Consider the following 26,550-nt stretch of genomic DNA (forward strand, 5'->3'; position numbering starts at 1 on the left):
TTAATAAAATATGTATCTAAAAATATTACAATTTTTCAGCAGCGTAAAATTATTTTGAGACTTCAGACCAATCTTAAAAATCCTACTTATAAGTGTAAATATTTCGATTAATATAAAACATTTTAAAGCCATTTAAGACATTGCTTTAAGATTCATGAATGGAACCCTGGCCTTTCTTCTCCTGTCAAACACATGATGTTCTCCTTTCATTGTAACAATGCTTGCCTGTTACTTATTCTGGACTTGTGGAGGAGCAGCTGCTGTTTATCCGCTACGTTAGCCAGCTAGCCGGCCGCGGGCTCATGGAGCTGCGGAGCAGCTTTTGCACATGGGGGAAGATCCAACGACATCAACGAATGTTATTGCAACGGGTTGGCTGGTAGAGTCCAAATGTCAGGCAATCACAAGCTGTGGTACTTAGAGACTCACTTGCAAATTCCAAGTTCATCTACCGTGCACTTTGTGTCTGTTTACGCACTGTTTTTGAACAAATGGCAACAGTTTCTAACAAATAAGGCTAAACTGGAACACTTGTCATCTCTGTATGAAGTCAAATAAACACCTGCTAGCTCGACTACATCGTGCAGACTTCATCTGCTAATTTGTTGCGGGTTATGCCTGGACGTCTCTTGGTACGATTGTAAATTCATCATTTGCTCTGCATTCAAACGAGCACACTGCAGGCACTTTGACGAGGGCTAATATCTCACGCGCCATTGAGCAAAAGAGGCCGAGGTCATTTGAATTTCAGCGGCGTCTTTCTCAATCACGTATAATAGAAAATAAAGTGCAGATGGTAGCAAGCACAATTGTGAGGTTATGCACCATCATCCCACAAGAAGAAGTATATTGGTCGTGTTTTTGTTGTTGTTGACAAAGTCCAGAATAAGAGGCAAAAAAACAAGACAGCTCGGTGAGTCCGGCAGAGATGAGCATCTTCGCCTGGTTGCTTTGATAAGATCAGTGCAACCTTAGCATAGGTATTAAATGTCTAATGTGTTTTGGAATCTGGAGATGCAATGACAGTGGGGCATGGATAGAACGGCCTCGTCGAGTGCAGTCACAGAGAAGGAGCACTTAAACTATGTATTCACAAAATGAAGGTATGTTTTTGTTGTTTGTTTTTGTTCTTGAGAGTCAGCTGTGTGTCATCAGTCTGGCCATGATAACCAACATTGATGTTCTGAAGCCTTTGATCCAAGGGTAGCCTACACAGATGGAACAACAAGGGTTCAAGGGCAGACTCTTGAGGGACCTCACATTCAACCAGATTCAGAACTCCCAATGGTTTCTCATTTTTCCCCAGTTTTGTAGTTTTTCTTTGCCCTCCTTGGGGTCAATGTTATTAATATTTGTCAACTGTAGGCATGTGAAGCCCTTTGTGCCGTTGTCACGGCAACCATGGATCATCCTTTCTACCTCTTGTCTTAGCTCCTAGGCTAATGTTACACTTCAGAGTCATGTGTGATGTTTCACCATGAACTCCGTTGGGCAGATATCCGATACACATCACATTTTTCTCCATATTAGGAAGAAACTTTCTGATATGAAGATATCAGATTCCATCCCATCAACGTATATCCAAATAGTACCCCTTGAGAGTAAAAAAATGCAAGTGTGTCATGAACCATGGAGTATAAATCCAGCTAGAGAAACTCCATCTAAACTCTGTTTTCAGCAAACTAAACATGCACTGCCTCTTTTGTCCATAATAGCTCCCTAAATATGTTTACCTATCACCACAATAGGTCTCCACTCATTTCTCTGCATAATTAGCCCATTTACTTGATGCTTTTATGCGAGCACCTGCGACCAAACACTCTCATCGCCCTTGTCCACACACCGTACCGAGCGAGCTCAATGTTATTTCACTCGAGTGAATTACTTCTAAAATACACAATGATGAAATCCAGCATATGCTTGCTCATTTAGAATAAGAGTCACCTCTTTGCAATTTCTTCTTTCTTCCATCTCAACTCTCTCCATCCAAGTCTATTGCACTCCTCTTTTCATTGCCCAGCTCACGTATTGAATCTGCCTGATGAAAACAGATCTCACTGCAGCAGCACAATAGAATGGCTGATGCAGGAAAGATGAACCCTAATGGATTTTTTTCAACATGCTCAAGATTGAATATAAGCCCCTGACCTCCAGATGTAGTGGATCCATTTCAACAACAGAGATATTGTTTATAGTGTGCACACATAGCCACATACACATGCAGGGGCGCACAGCGGCGACTCCCTCTCCAAAATGAAATCATCTCATCTCGAAGAGTCCAAAATTAAGAATTAACCCTCTTTACTGTCCGCCCAGGTATTCGTATCGACGGCCTCTCGCGTTTGAACTCGGGCGTTTGCTTAATGAATCCGGTCAACAGAGTGTGTCAAGGTGAGGCAGAGATTTAATAGAAATTCCTTCTCTGCACAAATGAACCTTGCTCCGTTACGCTTTGGTAGCTTTGCCAGGCAGAAAACTATTTGATTTAGACCTTTCTGATTTTCAGCAGCGGAGCTTGACAGAGCAAAAAAAAAGAAAATGCGTGCACCGAGAAAACGTCGAGAAGCTATTTAAAGTATCTAAATTGCTGTCTGCTTCACCTCCTTTCATTTGGAATAATCCATCTCTAAAAATGGCAAACACGTGATGGTTATCACCGGATATGAAAACGACAAATCTCCATATCCAGTAAATACATTGAAACTAAAGATTGTACATTGCCAGCAAATCAAGTATTGCATCTATACACTTCTGGTTACAGCTGTGATTTGTCCATGCACAATGACGACAATCTAAACTTTTTGCAAATATATTTTATGGTGTTCTTTCTGTAGTTCTTTCTCTCAGACCATTCTGGATGTTTCAAATTTATCAACGATCCGACAAAATTTCCTGGATGAATTTCTTTTTAAGGATCTGTGGAAATGGATGTCTTTCCAGGCTGAGACCTTTTTGTTCATCAACTTATGATGGATATGTCTCCAAAAGTTCATGTCGCTCAGCAAATATGGCTTAGGGGGCGGAATTTTGGAGTGAAGTTAGACATTTTGTCTTTCATGGCAAGTCATCATACTTGGAACTTTGACAGTTTGAAGGTCGAAATGTCCAAATGACCCTAAAATGACCGCTGGAAACCAAAATGGCAGACATAGCATTTCTATTCAGCAATGGTGCCTTGAGACTTTTTATGCATCTATCCATGATAGACATGCATACCCAATTTCATGTCACTTATGAAAGTAGCTCCTGCATTTAAAAGAAAGTCTTACTTCAAATATGGATTTATCACCGCAGGTGACTGACTTGCCAAGCAAGCCCACTCTGCATAATATATGTGGCGACTGGCGACAGGCTAGCTAACGAGGCAATGAGTGCTTGGGCACATGGAGACCAAGCATCCTGTATTAAAAGACAAACCTTAACCACTCCGGAGTGTCATTGTCTCCGATTACGCCGGCTCGTTTCTGAGAAACAAGCTCAGAGCTCCCACGAATTCAACGTAATGGTGAGTTTTATTTTCATCTTGTTTATACTTGTTTTTATGCCAGTCGTACCATTTTATTTCATCGTATTTATATATTTATTATAAATGTATTATTTATTTATATCCGCGAAAATATTTCTGACACATAACCGGTCCGTGGCGCAAAAAAGGTTGGGGACCACTGATCTACACTACTGTAGTTATAGTTCAGATGTATATCGAGCCATGTGCTGACTGTTGTTTGCTCCTATATCGCCTCTGGGCCTGATAAACGCTCCAATACATTCTCTTTGACCTTGATGTGAATCTGTATAAAATATAGCCTCTTTTGTTTTCATTAGTAGGCTAGTAACTTTTAACAATACGCTGGCCGGCACCTTTAAGCCGATAAATTGATGGCCAAGGCTCAGAATCAATTGTCATCATATTCAATTGTTGTTTTTAGTGATCTCGCCATTGGGAATCGCCGGTTCGGACTCACCGAGTGCATTTGGCCAGAGACCAGCTGGCCGTCTTGCGCCAGCATGTTGGACATCATCAAGGTGGGCAGCTCCGGGTAGGAATAAGGGTTGATGAGGCCATTGTGCGACAGCGAGTGACAGAGGTAGCCTGTGGAGTCGTGCTCCATCAGGTGAAGGAGGGGAGGTTCCGGGTGGTTAGGTGGAGTGATGGGTGGGATCTCGTAGTCTTCGTCGCCGGCTCCGTTGCCGCCGGCCGTTCCGCCACCGCTGCCACCGTTGCCTCCTCCGCCACCACCGCCGCCTCCTGCTCCTCCACCGTTGCTGCTGCTACCGCCGCCAGTCTGAGCTGTGTAGTTCTGAGGAAGACACAGACATGTTTGGACGAGGAGCGGTTTTCACTCTGGTCTGTCCACCAGAGTCTCAGTAAGATCTAATTGGAGGACAAGTTGGATCTACCCTGGACTGGTCACTCATCAATCGCAGGGCAATAGAGTAGACCATTCATATTTGTTCCTGTAGACAATTTAGAGTCTTCATGAACAAGAACATTTTGGGAGTGTAAGAAGAAGCTGGAGCACTGTTAAAGCTGGAGATAAGATACAAACCCCAAATCCCTAACCTAAATTGAAAAGCAGACTTGCTTAAATGGAAACCATTCTTAAATGGAATTGTTACTTTAAAAGATTCCTATTCATGAATGTTTCATGTTTTTACGCAAAGGTATGAAAATAAAGCCGGTTTCATCTGTTTTCAGTTAAGAAAAGTATAAACGGCACCTCAAGCTATGACCCTTATGCATATTATCCCAAATGGACTCCAGACTCCAGAAACTCATACCAAAAGTAATGCGCAAGAAAAAAAACAAGAAAAAAAAACCCAACACACTCACTAAAAAAAAAACTAAAATGACACTAATGAAGATTTGCTGCTAAATATGAAAACATAAGCACATGTGCGCTGTGATTGTTTTTCAAGTAGATGGGGGGGGGGGCTAAATCACTGTTAGCGATAAGATAATTGCTGATGATAATCTTTGAGAGAAATCTAATCAGGCGTTTGCTGACTTTGATCAGAAGCGGGGAAAAGAACTCAAATTCACTCAGATTGTCAGTATGTCAACAATTTGTTCTTTCCGCAGGCTTTCGTGACCCCATCCACCTTCACCTGAGACGGCGACACTTCTCCAAAACCTTTACTAATGCTTTCAATTCAAATTTTCTTTCATGTCATTTGTCGCAAAACAAAACAAAGCGCCCAAAAACCCAAAACATACTTGAACGCTAACACGGCGTGTCCAATCAGCTCCACAAAGACACCCAGAGAGAAAAAATAGCCAGGGGAGTCAACAGGGAGCGAAAAAGCAATCTCCAGCTGAAACGACTCCCATTGTAATGACTGTGTCAAATTAATCATCACAAATAATATTCCGGTGTCAGCCATTCAAGGGTTTTTTAATAGAATTTTTATGATTCACGTCATGCGGCATACATCAAACAGTCAGTCCGGCAACATTTCTCAAATCAATTCAATATCATCTTTGTGTAGGCTGTCATGCTCGGCGGCAGAGTGGTCATTTATCTCGGTGGCAGATACTTTTGGAGGAGAAAAGGAAGATGGCTGAGAGAGAGAGAGAGAGAGAGAGAGAGAGAGAGAGAGAGAGAGAGAGAGAGAGAGAGAGAGAGAGAGAGAGAGAGGAGAGAGAGAGAGAGAGAGAGAGAGAGAGAGAGAGAGAAAGAGAGAGAAAGAGTGAGAGAGAAAGAGAGAGAAAGAGTGAGAGAGAGAGAGAGAGAGAGAGAGAGAGAGAGAGAGAGAGAGAGAGAGAGAGAGAGAGAGAGAGAGAGAGAGAGAGAGAGAGAGAGAGAGAGAGAGAGAGAGAGAGAGAATGTTGTGTTGTCATTTTTCTTCAAGGTGAACGCATTGTTTGCCGGTTCAACTGTTCCACTGTACTTTGAAATTTCATACACATTTAAAATACAATAAATATGTCAACTTAACTATAGTTTAAATTTTAAATGTTCCATATTTTGCAAACCCACAAAGTAAAATCGCTCAATATATAACATTACCGTATAATATGAATTCATAGGCCAATAAAAGCTTAAAAAAAATTATACAACATTCAATACTGTACTCAAACAAGAAGGAAAAAAAAAATGGCCATCGTTGGCTGTCTAATAAAAATCCACGTGCAAAGCAGCCAATAGAACAGCTGCATCATTTTACACACACGAGAGAGAATGTTGTAGCTTTCAGCAGAATTGAAATCCATTTAAAATCCTTTGAGCCAGGCTTTTAATTGGACATTTCATCCTCTTCCCTTACACTTAATGAGAAAGAAACAAGGTGATCACTTCCAGTCTCTACATAGGCTGACATGAGTTTTCAGCCTCCGTCCTTTGAAGACAGATGTTTTTGTGTGTGTGTGCAAACCTTTAGGGATCACTTGTGTTATTGTTTGGTCTAATGGATGAGAAAAGCAACATTTCCTGAGATTCAATGTCCCTCATAATTGTTGGAAGGAAATGGGATTGTCCGCTGTAAACATCCAAGCCATTGTGCGTGTCCCTCGCCATTGTGCTCCAACGGGTGCCATCTTTGAGTGATCATGGAGTGTGTTCACCTACCTTTTTTGTTTGCCATTTTTCTAAGTGTATATCCACAAAAGCAACGATAGTTTCCTGCTTGCAAAGTCTCAACCATGGGACTCGATGATAAAATGTAAATATGCCAAAGACATCCCCAGTAGGATTGTGGCTTGATAAATCATTCATACATCTCCATTGTGCATGCATGTGTTTTTTGCATGTGAAATCGCACACTGTACTGTACTGTACTGTACTGTACTGTACTGTACTGTACTGTACTGTACTGTACTGTACTGTACTGTACTGTACTGTACTCTGAATATTATTATTTTTATTTTGCAAAGGTAATTATAATAAATGGAATCAAACAAAAATCACCATATTGGTGGAATGACTTGATTCAAGACTTTGGTCAATGTTGTCTGTTTCTAGGTAGGTTATCTATAAAACATAAACGTAAGGAAACGAAAAACAAACAAAAAAAGGAATAAAACAGTCTCAAATGACATTTATATAAAAAAAAAAAAAAATCAGTATTGCAAATTGAGTACACCATCATAAAATATGCTTTCCCACATACACAATGAAAATATATAATCAATTTTTACGACATCGTTAGCTTCTATATGATATGGGTTATTATTTGACTGGGGAATAGGGAACTTGGCTTCCATGGTGGGAGCTGCAGTAACATTTTAATTAAGCGCCGCGTCTCTGGACCGTAACAGTTGCATTGCAGCGCACCTTCCGTCGGAGGGAAACAGATGAAGACAGTTGGCGTGGGACAGAGCGAGGAAATATCATTGATTGGGGAGCGCTCAGCTTGTCTTTTTATTTTGGCACTCATCTAATCCTCCCTCTGTAGCCTTTCCTGCGCAGTCAAGGCCTTCTGGAGATGATATTGACTGTGGCTAATGGCTCATTAGCTGCACTTTTTTTTCTTATTAGATTATTGTTAGAACACTTGCACGTATCGGCATCCAGGACAAAAACAGATTATAACGTCTAATAATTTTATCATGCTATATTTACAGTGATAATAGATGAAGATCAAGCTGAAAATAGATTTACATGTCGAAACAAGCAAAAGCGTCTTGAACTGGATGGATGGATGGATGGATGGATGGATGGATGGATGGATGGATGGACGGACGGACGGACGGACGGATGGAAAAAAAGAGAAAAGATGAAACTAAAGCTAAATAATAATGTTTATTATTTGATAAGGCTTCTCTGGTAACCTAGACACATGTTGGGCAATCGCCCTGGCTTGGCTTCCGCTCGACCGCATGCCACTTTGAATTAGTTGCTGGCGGAGCGAGAGATGACCCGCCCTCATCTTTTTGCAACATGCATTAGTACGCGACTCAGAGCCTGGTACCGCCCGAGGTTAAACACAAATTATATCATTTCTGTCATCCAATCAAATCACACCCGTCCCGCTCTGACTCGCTGGACGCATAATGAAATATGACATGGCGCAAACGCAGTTGACGCTAATCGGCCTTGACGCGCCATCAGATGGCGGTGACCCCGTGAACCCCGTCTGACAAGTGAGACAAGTGGTGGGAACAGGATACGACGTAGCGAAGACAGAAAGGAAACAGAAAAGATGGAAAGTATCGGTTGCGGCGGGTATATGAAATTAAAAAGGTTTCTGTTTTGTTGTCGGAATCTCAAGTCACTAGATAACAGAATAATTTACCCAAGTTTGTCTTTCTCTATTTCTTTTTTGTTAATAAGCAAAAAGGTGAACGTGGACATCTGCATACTTGAACTTTTGCACCATTATTGCCTTCCATGCTCCGTTTTATGAAACCACTCATCATGTCTTCTGTGGTCAGCGTTGGCGAGATAGTGCCATTACCGTGTAGATCAGGCACCAAGCGGGACAAGCAAGGTATAGGGTAGCTGTAAGCAGATGCCTGGCACTTGTCAGCCTTTGCTGTACTCCTGCCAAAATGTTCTTTGTAGTGCCTCTGACATGATCGCGTGGCACAAGATCAGCTCTGGTTTTAATTAAGCCCAACTTGACAGCGAACAGAGATGGATGGTGTTGTAGAATGGGCCTCTCTGTGTTCCATGTAAAGTGGGACTCGAGCAACACTATAAACAAGACCATTTGTAAATAAACGGCGGGAAAAAAGATGAGATAAAGTGTGCCCGACTTTGTCTCCTTGCCTCTTTGGAAGCTTGCAGTGTAGCGTCAGAGGTAATGGCAGCATGAGTGGAGTTTGAAGTGTAATTCAGCAGTGTGACCAAGCCTTTCAATAGGCAGAAAAGTGCATACTAGTGTTAAGGCAGATCTGTCACACTCCTAACAGAGGTAATGAAGGGTACTTTATTTTCTCCAATGTAAAGTGTAGCGCAAAACCTGTTGTGTGCCCAAACCTGAAGACAGAGCTTGTGTCCTAACCTCCATCACTGGAAAAGAGCCTTAAAAAGAGAATACATGATACAATTTTGACCCTGATTCAGCGTTAAAAGGATAAAACCTCCGATTGGAACGTGTTTTGGATCGATTATGGGAGAATGTTCCCATTTTTAAGCTTAACGCTGATAAAAACAAAGCGCAAACCAGCTCCGTGGTGCAGAGTGACGCTCATGTTAAGGCTGCTGTGTGTTTAGCGGGCAGGCACAGGAAGGAAGTAGGTGTTTCAAATGAGGAGCATAATCACAGTCGCTGCCTGACAGGGCGCATTTAGGATTACATTGGCCGGCGTACAATTTTATTCCCCCTTTTACCCCTTCCATTTCTTTAACTTGTTGGCGACTATCTTCTCTCCACAGCAGGCGCTCAAACATACAACGCAAATAAAATAATAAAAATCACCGCCGCTCTCTTTTAAAGCGAGTTCACTCATCTTGCGTTTTCTTCCTCCCACAGCCTAACTGGCTATTAGCATGCGCACAATGGCGCTTCTGTGAGCGCACGACAAAACAAATTATTGTTGCAAGAAAAGGTAAATGGAGAATACAAAAAAATGTACCCAAAAAAAAAAAAAAAAAAAAAAAGCCTGCAGCGTTTGGACTGAGTGAGTGGAACAATGTAGGGAATAACAAAAGGAGCGCTGATGGTGCAGTCACGCAGACAAACCGGCATTATTCGCAGAATTGTTAGGATCCTGTCACCCACAAATAACTATGCTTTAAACAAACAGAGGGGTGTTAAATCCTCCGTTCATTACTGTGAGCGTAAAAGCCATTGAAAGGCTTTTTGTGCACATTTCATACATATGTCTGATTTTTCTACTTTAAACATTTAACTTTTGCCTGCTTTGTTGGTGTCACTGTGTGCTTAAGTGTCGTCGTGCCCCCACCTTTCTCCAGGGGTGAAGAGTCCATGAGAGACTGGAAGAGCTGGTGCCAACAGGGCGCTAACATCTGTGCCCTTGTGCTCTTGGTTGTCATTGTTGGCCGCGTGGCTGGCGGCGAGCGGACGGGACGGCTCGCCGCTGGCGTCAATGAACTCCGCTGTTTGCGCCGTTTGGCACAGCAACGCTCATCATCGCTAAGGACGTGAAGATTGATATCGAAATTGATACCAACCTTTTCACTTCCTCTTCTAAAAGCTCAATTTAAATTTGTGAAGTGTCAGGCAAAATGAAAATAGAGGTATATATAATAGTCAAATAAAATAGAGGTATACTATTATTATTATTATTTTTATTATTATCATTATTATTATTAATTATTATTATTATTAGAATCAGTTCCAAGGGTGACAGAACCATAATTTAAATTTCAACAATTAATTAACATTTTAGGGAATAGCTACTTTACAGCAGTACAAACCCAAATCCGTTTTTAAAAATATTCTGGTGTATTTATTCATAATCCACATAATGAAGATGAGTTTGAAATGATATTAAAGTGTTTTAGGATCATGGTTTGAATTATTAATGTAAGGAATTAATCAAATTTTTAGTGAGATGTTCTTATAAAATTACCCTTGAGAAGATTTTATTTCTGGTTATCAGATCCTACAAAATCTTAGAATATTGTTCAACACAGCTTCAGATTCTTCCCTCTTTATTTTTTCCTCTCCTGACTTTCAAAATCAATTGGATGCGTCATTTTCATCCTCAGAATTTCCCAGCAATTTCGGATTTAGAAGATAAGGCACAATGACTGTTTCTCACACTTTTTCTGCCCTCGCAGAGTTGGTTAAGGTTTCCCTCCCTCCCTCGTGGGTGTCTCCTCTTCCCACCATATGTTTCTGATGAGCCATTGTCGAACATGATCCCTGAACTCTTTTATGTGCAACCTTTAACAAATCTATCACATTTGGGCCTTCATGTTCTGAATTAAAGTCCCATTCCAACCTTTTCAGTCAAGATGAGTAATACTCTCGTTGGCAGGCGGCCAGAATCCCCCAAAAACCCGTGGACGTCTGGAGACGTCGATGTGCCGGAATTAGTCCGGCTTCAGCCGTGTGTGACTGGCAGGAAGCAAAGTGATTGGGGCAGGGGGGGTACTGGTATCTTTGGATCGGTGTGCTGATTAAAGCGCTGGGGTTTTGCGAACTCCCGCCGTACGGCGCCCTACGCCGGCGTGAGGGCCCTGCTGGTCTGAATTACAGCTCGGCCACATTAGGTTGATTTACAGCTTCTTTTCGCTGTTTAGGTAGGAAGGGGGGCAGGGTCTGGAGTGGTTGCCCCGGTCTTTTTTTTCATTGATTCCTCACTTCAATTCCTCCCTTCACCTGAATCACCTCATCTGCACATTGATCTGGTAGCTCCCCATCTACTGGTTTTCATTTTTTCTCCTCCCCACAAGCAATTTCCATCCCGCAAACGTCCGCCTGACTTGACGCGATGTCTCCACACCGTTTCCCACCGACTGCACCTTCCCTCCCCTCTGCATCCCCCCCCCTTCCCTCTGATACATCTTTTGTGAAAATGAAAACAAGCGGCAGTCTGCCAAAATATTTCTATAGCCTGCGTGCTGACAATGCAGGGACAGGGAGACAAAGCAAAAAGATGCGCAGGCATATTTGTGGCGGCGGTGGCAGAGAGATGGAAAGCGCTTTCTCTCGTTTTTTGCTTTCTCTCCGTGGCCTCAGTGCAGTCATCCACCGGCAACCTTTCAATGCATCATGTCCATTTAAGAGCTCTCTTAAAAAAAACAAAAAAACAGTCAGACATGGCACCACACATATATTTGTGTAAGGCCTTCTTCTCTTACTCTCCCCTCAGCGCCCTCGGTGATGAGGTGAAACTAATGGCAACCTTAATGTGTTTGTGTAGGCCCTCACATCCTATTGGACAGACACAGCACTCGCGTCACAAGGCCTGCTATTTGCTCTTTTGAGTCTTGAGCTGAGATCCAAACTTAGAACTGCTTAACTGTGAAGCAGGCGTGCTACCCACTTGGCCACCGTGCTGCCGCTTATTAAATCACAATTAATTATTAAGTACATCTTAGATTGTGTTGCTCTGATTAGTTTTTTGCACTGAGCCATCAATAATTTATGTGATCGATCCTATTTTGATTGAGCCAAGTAGTGGAAAACACGTTGGTATTTAAGTACATGTTTGAGGAAGTATTCAAGTGTTTTGTGATGATTGCATAGAGCGTCAGTTATTTGCAGATAGGCTCGGTCATCCACTGTTACTATATGACCATAATATGGATATATGACCAAAATGATTACTTAGCGGCTCTTTTATTATCCATGAAAGCATCGCTGTGAGTTGCAACATCTGCTTGCTGTTGCAGTAATTAAAGACAAATCAGCAAACGAGCCACTAAAACATAAATCCAATCATTCACCAGCAGATGTTTCCTTTTTTGTACCTGTTTTACTTGGAGGGCAACGCATTCACTTAAAAGTGAAAGAAATATGCAAATGTGGTTCTTTCAACTCGGCAATCCATAATGTTCCGCCTTTGATGCCGCGAGCCGGATGGTAGCTTCGTACGAGTGAGGCTGGCTGGCTGAGCTAAACACGCCACATGTAGTGCATGCTAAAACCACATGCGGCGGCGGCGGCGGCGTTTTTTTGGCTGCAGAAACGCAACAGCGGCAGCCAATCAATAAAACCTTGTTACACTAATTGCAAGATCATAATCTCCGATTCCTACTTCAGCTGAATATCCAAACAGTCACTCCATTAGTGGAATTATTCCCCCGTGCTGTTCATCCAACTCTCAACCTCTCCTCCCTTCCATTTGCTCATCCACATCCCCCCTCCCCACCCCTTATGACGTATTCTTCTCAAACAGCGGTCTTGTTAAACGGATTCATAAGTCAGACAAGACGACATCAAAGCGAAGAATCGTCAAGGTAAAGTGCCAATGAAGTTTTTTCTCCAGTTGGCCCGCGATGCCGTGAGAAGGCAACCTTTGAATGCGCCTGCTGTTCCACTCACAATCAGCAAGTGAAATCCCACTTCAGACGAAGGTCTCGCAAGGAGGGCAAAAGAGGCACTCCAAATTCATTGCTCATATTAAAGCGTCAACGATGAGGTTTTTATGTTTGAGGAGTTGGGGGCGGGCTTGGTGTTTTCCTGCTTGTCTGGAGACGATGAATGATCACAGCAGAAAGACAAAGAACGGAATCCATGAATCTGTGTCACCTCATGCCCATGAGAGGGAATGAACTTGAGGAAAGTCCCTCTATAGAATGAACAAAACGATGCAATGTCCGTCCATTTGTGCTTTCAACTTGGCACTCATAGATATAGGATGAGGGTGGGGGCTCCAATTTGGTGACTGACCAAAAAGCTACAGATATGTTCCATCCACCCATCTAAAATCAATCAATCAATCAATCAATCAATCAATCAATCAATCAATCAATCAAGCAAGCAAGCAAGCAAGCAAGCAAGCAAGCAAGCAAGCAAGCAAGCACATCTATTCACACAATCTATTCTGTCTTTTAATATTAAAAAAAAACTTTGATTTGCTTCTGTTGTGTGGAAAACGTTTTCACGGGAAAAAATGAGATTTTTTTAGGGGTTAAAATATTTCTCATTATTTTTTAATACATTTATAATGGTGATACCCATTCTAAAGATTTCCACTATATATAAACAACAAAAGAAAGGCGTGGCCAGATTCACACGATGGGGTACAGCTTTGAACATCCTGTGCGAAAGAACATATTCGCATTCACTTTCTACACAGTGTGCATGCCGAGCTGCTGACCCAAATGCATTTCAATGCAATGAGGTGTGAAGGAGAAAGAGAGCAACTCGCAAGGAAAAAGAGCAAATGAGGGGGAGTCAAAGAACTAGAAGAAGAAAAAGCAGCAAGAACAGAAAAGTGAGCTTTAGGCGATACAATTTCGTTGTTTGTTGTTTATTTTTGTTTTGTTTTTTTTAAGCCGGAGCATGTCAAGAATACTGTTGTTGTGCATGCAGTAGTGTTTTTGTCACGAATTCAAGGAGCTTATAGAAATATCCTCACTGCTCTATCAACTCTCAGTATAGTTACTTTCACTGCATGGTCATGTTTTTATGCACACATGCAGACTTTTTAAGACTTTTCAATTTGGAATTGAGCTAATGGAGAACAAGAAGACAAGACGAAGTTAAATGGGACCATATTATAAAAAACTACCTTTTTAATTATAACTATTCTGATTGCATTGATTTATTTATTGTGGCAAAGAATAATAACCAAAGCATCTAGGATGTACACAATTATGAACCCATGTTACAGAAACAACCGTATTCACATGAGCCTAAATAGCATGTTAGCACAAATCGACACAGGCAAACAAATCTAAGCACTACCCAAATGGGTTACACGTCAAGGATTGTTTGCAATTAACTCCGTCTCTGACTGGAGCTGTCAGATGGAAGAAGGCTAGGACTTGGTGAAGTAGCAAGCAGAGCAAGGCGCATGTTAAACATAAGGTCACTGGGAGCAAACATACACGGCAAAGCAAAGTCGTCGCTTTCACGCCATTTGACTCGCTCGGTGAACCCCCGCCCGTCTTTCTGGCCCTGTCAATCATCTACGCCACATTTGCAAGGCTTTTATCTGTTCTCCAGTAAGACGGCAAGAACGCAGAGTGCACATCAGCACATCTTGTAATCACTCAGTGGCAAGTGCTGTAAGATGCTGAATTCGGAGTTGTTAAGAAAAGCTGTGGATCTAAAGAGTTCTTTGACAGCTGGGAAAATGTGACAGATAACTGCGTTCAAAATCACTGTCTGACATCCGTCGATTTAATAACAGAGATCTTCCCAATTGACTTCATAAATCATGTGCAAATAAAAAAAAGAAATATAGCCACACGATCCACTCTCTTGTCTCATTCCGGGCACAGAGCCACACTTTTAATAAAGTGGCGCATTAAGAAATTAACCAGTGTAAAAAGCAGTAAATTCAACAGAAACATAAAACTCGTGTGGGCCGTGAGTCGGCTGCGGTAATTACAATTGACAGAGACAAATTCCCAACTCCCCCGTGGATGTCAGATGGGCTTATTTCCCAAACTCTGACAAATCTGCCTGTCCAAACACAACCATATGCTCACCCAGTTGTTCGGGACCAGCTGTGCCGCTGCAGAGATTCAAGCCGGGCAGGGTTGCCATGCACATAACCCCCCCCCCCCCCCCACACACACACACACACACACACTCCATTCTACTTGCCACTACAATAAGGTCCAAATCACTCAAAAGTGAAGCTGTGCTTCATGATGACTAAACAATTCAAACGAAGTGAACGTCAAAGTCAGAGTTATCTCCATGGCTGCCACTCGAATTCAGTTTTTTTGTCTATTGAAATGAGGTTGTCAAACAAATATAGTATAGTGCCAATAGGCATTGGGTCGTCTGCAAGGACAGAAGTAGTAGCCTGTTCTAAAAATATCTTATCAGTGATAGGACATTATGAAGGCCAGGTACCAATACCAGGTATCGGGCTGATATTGGCCTAAATTTACGGTATCGGGGTAGTCAAGGAGGCTGCCGATAGCAGCCCTGATACTTAAGGCAAAAATTATTTCTGATATTGAGTAAGTGCACGATATTGCAGCACTATGGCGAATCATAATCTATATTAGAAAAAGCCAAATTTTTTGTTACTTTGATGAATTTTTATAAATCAAAAGTAACCAGGGATACATTATCTGTAATATATCGGTCTGAAAAAAAGTGATATCCAGTATTGTGTTTATTATGTAACTATGGTATGTTTTCATAAAGTACAATAAGGTAGAGTGCTGAGTTTCCCATTATAACAAAAACATCACAAAAATGTTTTTTGTAGTGCTGGAGCAGATTAATTGTATTTATATACGTTGCAATGTGTTTTGAGTACAAATGACTTACAGATGATTTGATTTGGAAAATGTGCAACAGCAAAAACATAAATATGTGGCCAAGACCAATCTGGGCAAAATTCAACTAATCCCAGACCTGCAAAGATCTTTATCTCACTGCCAAAACGTATCAGCTCAACATACTTCCTTGACACCAATCTTCCACTCAACACACAAGGCGAGATGCGCAGGAACTCACCTGGCCGGGCGGGAGGAACTCATGGCTGTTTTCATTCATGTACATGTTGTCACCATCAAACTGCAACGAGAGGAGGAAACAATTAGACAAGCGGGAGGCTGAAGAGAGGCAAACAGCTCCCCAGTCAGTCTGCGGAGAAACCACGGCGACGCAGCAGCCTAATGACTACAAGTCGTCGGCTTACGGACCTCTGCGCTCTGGTGTGTGCCAGTAATTACAGTTCATTAGAGACACGCGTAATTAGGCCTTGTCAAAGCTTGTGTAACTCACACTTTTCCCCTCAGCGTGCCTCAAGCTTCAAACTGTGTGTGTGTGTGTGTGTGTGTGTGTGTGTGTGTGCGTGTGTGTGTGTGTGTGTGTGTGTGTGTGTGTGCGTGTGTGTGCGTGTGTGTGTGTGTGTGCACACGACTTACAAAGTGACAAAGGCATAACAGGCTGTCAAATAAGCTGTCAAATAGCGTTTCACTCCTCTTGCAGTGTTTTATCACTTCAGCTTCATTTAATACATGATTTGAAGTTGCTTTGAGCACACTACAAAAAAAATTTTTTCATGTCACAACATTATATAGTTTGTATTTTACTGATTTTTTTATAAAAAAAATATTTAATTCCTATGACTTTTCTTGGGAAAATACAACTCGAGTCTTATCGCTGTTACAGGAAAAATACAGACCAATAAAAAAATTATTTTCATTCTGTGGGGTCTTTTTTTTCTTGAAACAATTACAATAGTTTCTAGTATGCTGCTATTTCTGGAGTCCTCAATGTAAGCAGAATTATCTTTGTGATGAACCAAGATAAAACATTGGCGGACAATTTTTTTTTAACATTTTTGCCCTTTTTCTGACACATTCTGAACAAAAGCAGTAATTGAATCTTAGTTTCCCATTTTTGGATAAAGCAATGAAAATTAACATGGTTTTGATCCGATTCATCGATTAATCGATTGTTAAATGAATCATTATTTTCAGCCCTAATGGCTTGACATCTTAAAGACAGTATTTACTTTTATTATTTGCCAAAAATGTGTTTGCGGTTGAGTAAAACACGACGCACTCTTAACACAACAGTAGCAGCTGTATTTTATCTCAAGGCTTCACGGACGTTGCACTTTGCTTCCTTGTAAGTGGCGGCTGCCAAAAAGTGTGACACAGACACAAGGACGGACATCTGGTCCAATGTCTGCGTTGTGTTGCTGCGTCTGTCTTTCAAGCTGCAGGCCTCTGGCTGCGACCTCGCCGTTAATCGCGCAACAAGCAAATAAACCGCAGGCACCCTGGCCACTTTCATGTGCTCTCCGTTGCCACAGCACACCCACTTAAACATTCACCCACTCGCTGCTTTTTCATTTAGCTCAGGGGTACACCTCTGTCTTCTCTGTAAGACCTAAAAGCTCACTTATGTTTGATCGGGAGCTGTGAATCAGCACCATTGGCCTTTTGTCAACCCTATGGCAAAGTGCAAAAATTATTTCAGGCTCGCTCACACATTTTTTTGGCTCGAAGGCGAGTTGGGAAAGGTTGGGAGGACGTTGTGCTCTTGTGAGAAAATGCCAAATAGGCCACTTTGCTAACAGCCTGGGAAAATAATCCAAAATGGCATTCTCATACAAGAATGAAGCTATCATATTAAATGGACAAAGATGGCCTCATTTTTTTTTTCTACCAGTCAGGTGATAAAAACTATTTTTGAAGGATAATGTGATCATTTCACATAAACATCACAATACGATATTAGCACGGTATGAACTTCAAGGTGACGGTATAACAAAGCTCACGATATTGTATAAAAACTCACATTATCGTAAAAAAACAAAAACCTTATGATATTGGAGTAAGAAGCACAATATTGTGCTTCTTGCACATAAAATGAATAGGATTGGCCAGTTATTTTATTTTCATGTGTTCCTATTGGTTCAAAGTATCATGTAGTTCACAATGCTACGTTCAACTGAAAAGTAATATATTTTCACGAAGATGTGCTGCTTTTAATATCGTAACATGACGACAATATTGTGGCAATATTAATATCGTAATATTGGATTATTGCCGTTAAGGCTACATCCAATGAATCCAATGAGGAAAATACTAATTCTTTTCCAGAAAAGTAAATTTTTTGAGACAAACAAACTCAGAATGATGGGCCTAACATAAAGGTGATTTGTTTGCACGGAATAATTTCAAAGGTACAAAGGCAGTCAGAGCCACAAACAAGCAGTCCACTTGCGACATTATTCAAATGAAATCCCCAATTCCATTTCCATGTTATCATTGGCCCCGTGATGGAAGCCTTCTTTGAACAGCAAATGGTTTCATTCCGAGAGCGCCGTCAGTTGGCGTCGAGAACAATCATTACATTTTGCATCAGGTTGCTGAGGGGTAAAAAAAAAAAAAAAAAAAAAAAGAAAAAAGGTGAAATCACTTCCTTTGTTGCTCTCGAAAAACGACTTCACACTGCGTCCTTAACGCGCGGCCATGGAGCCGACAGTGTCTGTGAATGGCCTATTTTCACACCTGCGACTCTGCGCTCGATGCGTAATGCAAAAAAAAGGTAGCAAATAATTATACAGCACGGCAAAGAGCAAAGTGGAGTCACAGAGGGCAGAATAACACACAATATCTACAATGAGGGGTCCAAAAAATGTGCCTGGCTCTCTGTGGTCACAAAGCGGTCATTTGGGCAAAGTGGGCTATAATTATGTTACAGTGCGGATACAGTCGAGATCTCTGCGTGGAATGAAAGCTCTGCATACTCGCAGGTTAGTCATGTTTACCCATGGCTAAATTGAATTTAATAGTCTGACGTCAATGTGGGTAATGACTTATTCTCTTATTTCCACATGCTCAACATTAACACTTAAAAAAAAAAAAGATTTGGCCAAGACATGATATGACTTACAGAGATTTAATAAAACAAAATGGCTGCATCAGAGAAAAATACATTTTACATTGGGGGAAGCACTGGTGTATGGGGAAAAATGCCGTAATATGAAGAAAAAAAAAATCTAACTGGGTATTGTTCCAAAAAACATAATATAGTCGCAATCTTACAAGAATAAAATAATAGTTGTCAATTAAAAAAATATTCATTTTGTTTTTCTTTTATTTGAAGTTTTTTATTTGATTTTGTTTATGATGGGAGGCATCCCCAGTTTTTCTTAGAAAACACATTTTAAAGTTTATTCCCGTTTCTTGGGTTTAAAAAACATTACCGTATTGTAAATGGATTTATGGAGCAACATGTGTCTCTCCCAAATCCTTAACCTATAAATCAGATTTTTTTGTCCAGTCACCCCGATGTACTCACTGTGACCCTGTTGACGCACGGCAAAGAGCGAATGGCACAGTTCCTCGTTTCATTGTGTGTTTGCCTTCCCCGGTCTTAGAGGTCATCAATCACAGCGTTCAACACAATGGAGGGGAAGAAAACAGACACGCAGAGAAGGATGGATGGATGCATGGATGGATGGATGGATGGATGGATGGATGGATGGATGGATGGATGGATGGATGGATGGATGGATGGATGGATGGATGGATGGATGGATGGATGGATGGATGGATGGATGGATGGATGGATGGATGGATGGATGGATGGATGGATGGACGGATGGATGAAATGCTCCAGTGAAGACATTTTCAACGAGTCCGTGAACAAGCAACTTCGCAGATACCCGCTTTGCATAGTAGCTGTGCAAATATACGCGAGAGGAGGTAAAATAACATGGCCAATTTGCTAGCAATGTAATGCAGTAAGTTTTAGAGAAGTCACCAACAAAATAATGATGAGAGAGAGAAAACCAACTATGGCAACATATTTCTTTCATGTTTGCCGAGCTGGAGGCAGGCAGGATGTAAGAGTTGAGAAAACAACACAGACAACCGTAATTGTCATTTGAAAAGCAAAGTGTAATTTCTTGCTAGAAATTGCATGTGTACCCCACCTCACCCCCAAACGCAGTACAGTCCAAATACCTGTGTCAGGACTACGGTCATGAGAGCATTTACGTTGACTGGCTACACACACATACACACTCATGCACATCCACAAATGCATGCATAACCAAACAGAGAGAGTAATGGGGGATGGTGCACTGCACAGTAGATATGGATTGCCTTTGTTAATATATCCACCGCTGCATTTCACCTCTATGTGCGCGCGCGTGAGTGTGTATGTGTGTGTGTGTGTGTGTGTGTGTGCTTTATGTGCATGTTCAGAGTGATATATTCTCTGCAAACACCACCGCACTGTTTGTGTAATAGGACCTGACTAATAATACACAACGCTGATCCCTGCCAGATGAAGATAACACTTCCTATGATATTTATTTTTTTCCCAGAGCCAAAACCACACCTACAGGTCCAACAGAGCGCACAGAAATATGGTATTCATTAGTTTGAAACTGGAAAAATACCATGATGTTTAATTGCATATATGCTTTTCCAAACATCCAAGTGAATGTATATACAATTAGATTGCTTCTTTGAGTAAATAAAACAGTTGAAAAATAAAAGAACTACACAATAATATATACAAACACATCCGATTTTTCTACATAAGAAATGGAAGGAATAATAATAATAATATTAAAAATATTCAATTATCATTTAATATTAGTATTTAAAATGAACAATTATTTTTTTTTTTAAATAATAATTTGACTTGACTAGTAAAATGCCACCATTAATTTAATAATACAAACAAGATAATTTTTTCTCTTTTTTTTTTACTTGACCAAAACGACACAAAGCAACAGAAATTGGTCAATAATGTAAAATCATTGGTTTTCTTTACAAGTTTCCGATTTTTGGCTAAGTAAATAAAATACATTCAACAAAACAGACTTCTAGCGTGTCATACGGCAACAAAAGGGAGGAAAAATAAGAAAGCAGGGAGGGAGACCCAAACAAACAGGACCTCAAACAATAAATAGAAGACATGAGCTCCATTTGTAATGGACTGTCAGTAGCGAGCTGAGAGGAGAAATGAAACGAAGGCAGGCGAGTGAACGGCTCCCCTGAGAAGACGCATCCCCCGTCTTGCTTATGATGGACTTAATTGCCTCTATCAGTGTTAAGATGTAACATTCGTCTTAGCTTTATTGCCAGGCTTTATGGTCTTGTCCATCACGCCGAGGGGGCTTTCAAATGATGCCTTGACATAATGAGGCAGGTTACAGAGCCGTCGAGGTGATCTGGAGGCTGCTGGGGGTATATTTAGAAAATCAGAGGAGGCCAGCCAACATTGTTTTGATGGAGAAGTTGACGCTTTCGTGTGCACATGACCCCCCCCAAAAAAAAAACTGGGCCGGGTATGGTGTAGGGTTTCCCATGGTTGCACAATTGCACCATTGTTCCGCCGTTAACATATTGAAAACAAAGCTAATGCATTGCTGATAATATGCTATGACACCCCTGATGCTCACCTTCTCCTTCACCCTCTTTCCATTAAAAAAAACAAAACACCTCTGGTACCTTTGCCTTAGAAAATACAGATTTTCTTAATGATAACAAACTGCTGCTGAGCACCAATAGTTGGCAACACGTACATAAAAGTTCTCAAATTCCATTTTTTCCCATAACCAATTTATAACATAGCCATCAATGTTCACTATTCTAGTGTGGCAGAGAAACCGTGAGACATACAAACAAGTGTACTTATTGAATGTGAGCTGCCCTCATTTATTCCCAGAATTCCATTTCTTTCTACCTTTGTGCTCTTTCATCCTGAAGATAAATTATTTTACTTCACTAGACCTTGAGAACGTGAGAGTGGAAAGAAATGTGAGTCTTTTCTTATTCTGCTTTGGTTTCATTTCGACTTGATTGCACGGTGATCCGCACACAGTCAAGCAAAAAAAAAATGATGAGGGGGACTCTGGCTGAATTAGACGACTTCACTGAGGAAGGGAGAAGCGTGGGGAGGGGGGGCTCTGTCGGCATCCTCTGGGGAAAGGGGAGGGGGCTGGGGACCCTTGAAAGGTTCCCATTGTGCGCCTGGTGTGATGATATATGCAAGTGGATTGGATGGATTTAATGAAACATGGGCTCAAGTCATCACGTGAGTGCAAGCTAGAGAAATTGAAATGATAAGTCACAGTCACGGGTGGAATTTCAGCTCGGAGGTCCATTATTCATGTGTGCTTTCCGCACAACTAGGGTCACTTTATTCGCTTGTCGAGTGTCAAAGTAAAATGCTGAATGTTGTTTTATGGCTCGTGTAAACTAGAATAAATTAATGTCTGTTGGGTTATTTGTCATTCATTTAAATGTCCAGTGTTGCGTCGAGGTCTTAAGCCATCATTGAATTTGCCTTTGAAGCAAGTCTAATAAACTGAATTTTGTGCGCAGTACCCAGCTCAGTATTTTATTTGCATTGCTTTACAGTTTTGTGCGTATGTGACAAAATGGCGGCACTCCCAGTATTAAAATATTCTTTCAATCCAATCAGAGTTTAGATTAACATTATGATCGGATGGACTGTTCTAATGGACGCCACCCCCCATTCAGAATAAAATCAAAATCGGGTCAGAATATTCCAAATGGCATGAATTATTTTCTGCTACGTTTTTAAACTCTAAATGTTGCATCCAGTTCTGTCAACAGAACCCAATCTTACATTCGGGATACATTTAATGTTCTCTCTATCACTGCCACGCTCACATCCAGCCGGAATATTCTATTACCAAAGTAATTGCGCACGCCGGCCCTGACAAGAGCTCATTAAAGCATAATTATACACATGTTGTTTTGTACAAACATCTCCATTTGAGTCTCGCTGCCTTGTAATTGTTCTGTGGGGACGAGCGGCGCGGGTTTTTGCAGATTGGAGATGAGAGGAAGAGGAAGAGAGAGAGAGAGAGAGAGAGAGAGAGAGAGAGAGAGAGAGAGAGAGAGAGAGAGAGAGAGAGAGAGAGAGAGAGAGAGAGAGAGAGAGAGAGAAAGTGGAAGTAGGTCATGCCTCTCCATAAACAAGGCATGGTTTCTAAAATAATATAGCCATCCATTGGAAGTAATGCCAAACAAGTGAGCGAATACAGAGCTCATGTAATATTTACAGAGCACTAATACATAGATGGCAGCTTTTCTTTTTCTGGGGAAGGCCCCTCCCCTTCTAAGCCAGAGGTTTCTTTTCTCCTTTTTCATCATCTTTGGCTCTAAACCCCCCCCCCCCCCCCCCCCCCCCTTGCCTTCTTGCCATTTGAATTTCAGAGAGAGCCAACTACATTTATATGGCATTGAATGTTTGTGCATGTATGTGTTCATTTCTGCTCCTCCTCCCTCCCGCCATCCTTTATGCTCATTGGGTTCACCCATACATTTTTTTTTTGCAGGGCCCTATTTGCGGCATGGCCAATGATACCGCCACAGAGAATTGAGCGTTTAAATAAGTCTTCAAGGCCCAGCTGGTGCTGTGAGGTCACCAGGCACTTGTTCAATGTCCGAACACAGCGTGCAGCCCCCCGAGTGCCGGGGCTAACTGACTGTGTCGACTTTAGGCCATGGTTCTGTTTTTTTTTTTCTTCCCCCATCTGGTTATAAGGCGGCTGTGCGATGGGGAAAGAGCATAAACGAACAGATTGCCGGTGTAGGTTGTCAGCTGCAGTCTTGGATGTTAATGCATGTTCACACCGGTGTTTGGTGCAGTGGGAAATATAATCTTTGGGGTTATGTTTTTTGTATTGGTATTCTGGGAAAAAGTGTTTAATTACAATTACATGCTTCTCGACAATCTTCGTTGGCCTGAAATGAGCCGTCAATCACTGACCATCCGGCATCAGTGCCACTTAGTACACCAAATAGTCTGTCGTATGCATCACCAAGGGAAAATAAATATCCTGTCATGCCATTGTTCCCGCTTTGATGCATCACAATTATATCTAGGACAGTTTCTTTGGGTGGAATGTCTTTTTTTTTCTTCCTTTGTTTGTTTGTACAGTCGACTGTGTGAAATACTTCATTCTTAACACAATATAAGCGCTGCATCACTCAGCCGAGCTGGCCGAGCAAAATGAAAATTGAGGCATGTTCTATTATAATCTGGAATACACTAATTAAAAGAACCTGCTTATGGAGGAATGTACTTACAGTGTGTGCGTGTGTCTGTGTGTGTGCGCGTGTCACATCTTCCCTGCCTTCTTAATAGGCTCACTCTCTTAGATATTCGCTACAGAACAGCTCTCATGCAATATTAATATCCCACCAAAATATGGAATACGGTACCCCAACTGTCTTTCTCTCTCTGGATATAATTGACTATGCAAGGCTCCAAATCAACTCGGAAAGAGACAGCAAGCGAGAGGAATACGTGGGATCCAATGCAAAAAAATCAATCCTTAGATGATCCTGTCGTCTTATCGCTACAGCACATTGTGAACTTTCACCCCTGTGGATCAAATGTGTGTAAAGCCCAAACAAAATAAGCTTGTGTACAAAGTTGTTGTTTTTAACGACACAGCTACAAAAACAAACTTGTCCAACTTTGCTTTTCATCACTGCTAAGTAATACATTTAAAATCTAGCCATGTAAAATGTGGCTTAACTAGTATCAGTGGAATGAATTATATACGGTCGTACTGCAATACAACTTTGTGACAGTAGAAAATATGTATTTATTCTTAGAAATGTGCCCGTACAAATTCAACTACTTGCAATGAAAAATACAAATGTTTGAAATTAAATTAGACCAGCATCCTGGAAAAGATCCCCGGAAGGTTCCCCTGTATTTAACACAAATTAAACTCCCCTGAAATATGTTCTTACGAGCAAGTATCGAGGTCAAGCATCTGCACTCGGTGGGTGAGGTTTGGTTTCACCCACCTTGACAGGAAATGAGGAGGTGTTGGAGATGGAGGTTTTCGAAACGAAGTTGGCGGCTGCGGCGGAAGTGCCCGGCCCACTTTTAACTGAACTGGTGGCGGCTGGTGTTAGCGCTGGTGCTTGAGGACACAGATCCAGATCAGAGGATTACAAAAGGGGAAGGAAGAGGGACGGAGAGGGGGCGGCTTGTCCACCTTGACACAGGCTCTCTCTCGCTACAGCGCCTGATAAGTGCAATGGAAAAACGTCTGCTTTTCCTTCTGCATGTTAAGTGCTTTGCATTGCTCCTCATGCAGACGCCATGCAAGCTGATACTTTGCTGAGGACAGGCCATAAAAGGCGTACACTAACCTCCAATGTCAAGCAGGAGACATTCTGGGAGGTTGCTTGGTTGAAGTTTTTTTTAAATTTCAAAATACATGCTCCTAGGAGAAATACTGATGTAAAGGGGATTCATTGTTGACTATTATTTGATTTTGGGGGAAAACAAAGGTGCCTTGACATACAAAAAAAACAGCAATATAGGAAGAGGGGGAAATAATTGCAATTAGATTATTTGAACCTGTTTTACTATTTTTTTTTATTTTTTTGTTTTGGTTGAAATTTTTCATTGAGACATATACCCCAAAAATCTTGTTTTGACATTTGAAGATATTTTGCACCCATAATTCAGTCGATTTTTTTCCCCCCACTTTGAAAAGTATTGTAGTTGCTTGGCTTCTTCTCCCAAAAATTTGAATATTTTAATTTCAAACAATTTTATATTAATTTATTTATTTTCCTATGAAAATTGTTGATTTTTTTTTATATAATTGCATGTGTCCCAAAATGTACGTACATCGTAATTGTTTGAATTTTGGCCCATTCAATGTTGGTAATTCTGAAGGGAGGCCTTATACATTCTCTTTACCATTGAACAACATTTTTTTTTAACATGTTTAGCTTTATGACCGACTCTTGCACTTGGACTTGCATGCGGATTTTGAAGATTTGAGAATCCACTGCGAGCGGATATATATCTTTACAACATCACGCATGCCTTTGACACAGAACTCATCGCCGTGATTTGCGAGCGTCTCTCTCTCAGGCTGAACGACTAACGGTATTCGCTTTAGATATGGAGCAGGTGGAAATGCTTTGTAAGCAGTCTCGCTCTTTCTGGATTCATAAATAATGTAGGGCATGAAACATCAATGGGATTTCAGCTGTAATTAAAAAAAAAAAAAAAAAAAAGGTGGACACTAACAATCTGCATTGATGGACTCACCGCCCCCCACGTTCCCCGAAGCAGCCGGCAGATAATTCAAGAAGCGCTTGCGACAAGTGCAACGCCAGATGAAATTAAATTGTCTCTTTTTTGCTCTATTGTTGCCGCCATTGTCTCTCCTTTGTCACATAAAAGCAAGGCAAGCTAGATGGTAATTATGATTTGCACGCAATACTGAAAGATGTCCTAAAGACAGTGGTGGTGTTTAGAGCGAAAGTAGTCTTGCAGCACTTTGTCAAAGTCAAAATATTTTCTGCAAGTGCAGCATCACTAAAACTTCAGTGAGTTGCAGTGCAATTGGTTTTGGAATGAAATATTTCATGCAAAAAAAAAAAAAAAAAAAAAAAAAAAGCTTCATAACAGTTGGTGGCCTTTTGGCTTCACACTTGTACAAAGCTGCCAACCAGGCAGACACCACACAAACCCAAAGAGAAGTTGAGATGGCTGCTTTGTCGG

General features: G+C 41.3%; 1 protein-coding gene across 5 annotated transcripts in view; it reads right to left on the reverse strand.

Annotated features, from left to right (window-relative positions):
• Window positions 1-26,550, reverse strand: part of tox2 (TOX high mobility group box family member 2) — a 64,570-nt gene that overhangs the window by 19,673 nt on the left and 18,347 nt on the right. For 3 of the 5 annotated variants that reach the window (XM_049732825.1, XM_049732821.1, XM_049732822.2), the window contains 2 exons: window positions 16,009-16,068; window positions 3,966-4,301 (listed from right to left, as the gene is read on the reverse strand). In XM_049732825.1, coding sequence (XP_049588782.1) covers window positions 3,966-4,301; window positions 16,009-16,068 — 396 coding nt within the window. Of the gene's footprint in view, window positions 1-3,965; window positions 4,302-16,008; window positions 16,069-24,827; window positions 24,947-26,550 lie in introns of all 5 variants that reach the window. The other 2 variants (XM_049732823.2, XM_049732824.1) reach the window with 1 other exon arrangement.

The sequence above is a fragment of the Syngnathus scovelli genome, chromosome 11, assembly GCF_024217435.2.
Source record: "Syngnathus scovelli strain Florida chromosome 11, RoL_Ssco_1.2, whole genome shotgun sequence".
NCBI lineage: Eukaryota > Metazoa > Chordata > Actinopteri > Syngnathiformes > Syngnathidae > Syngnathus > Syngnathus scovelli.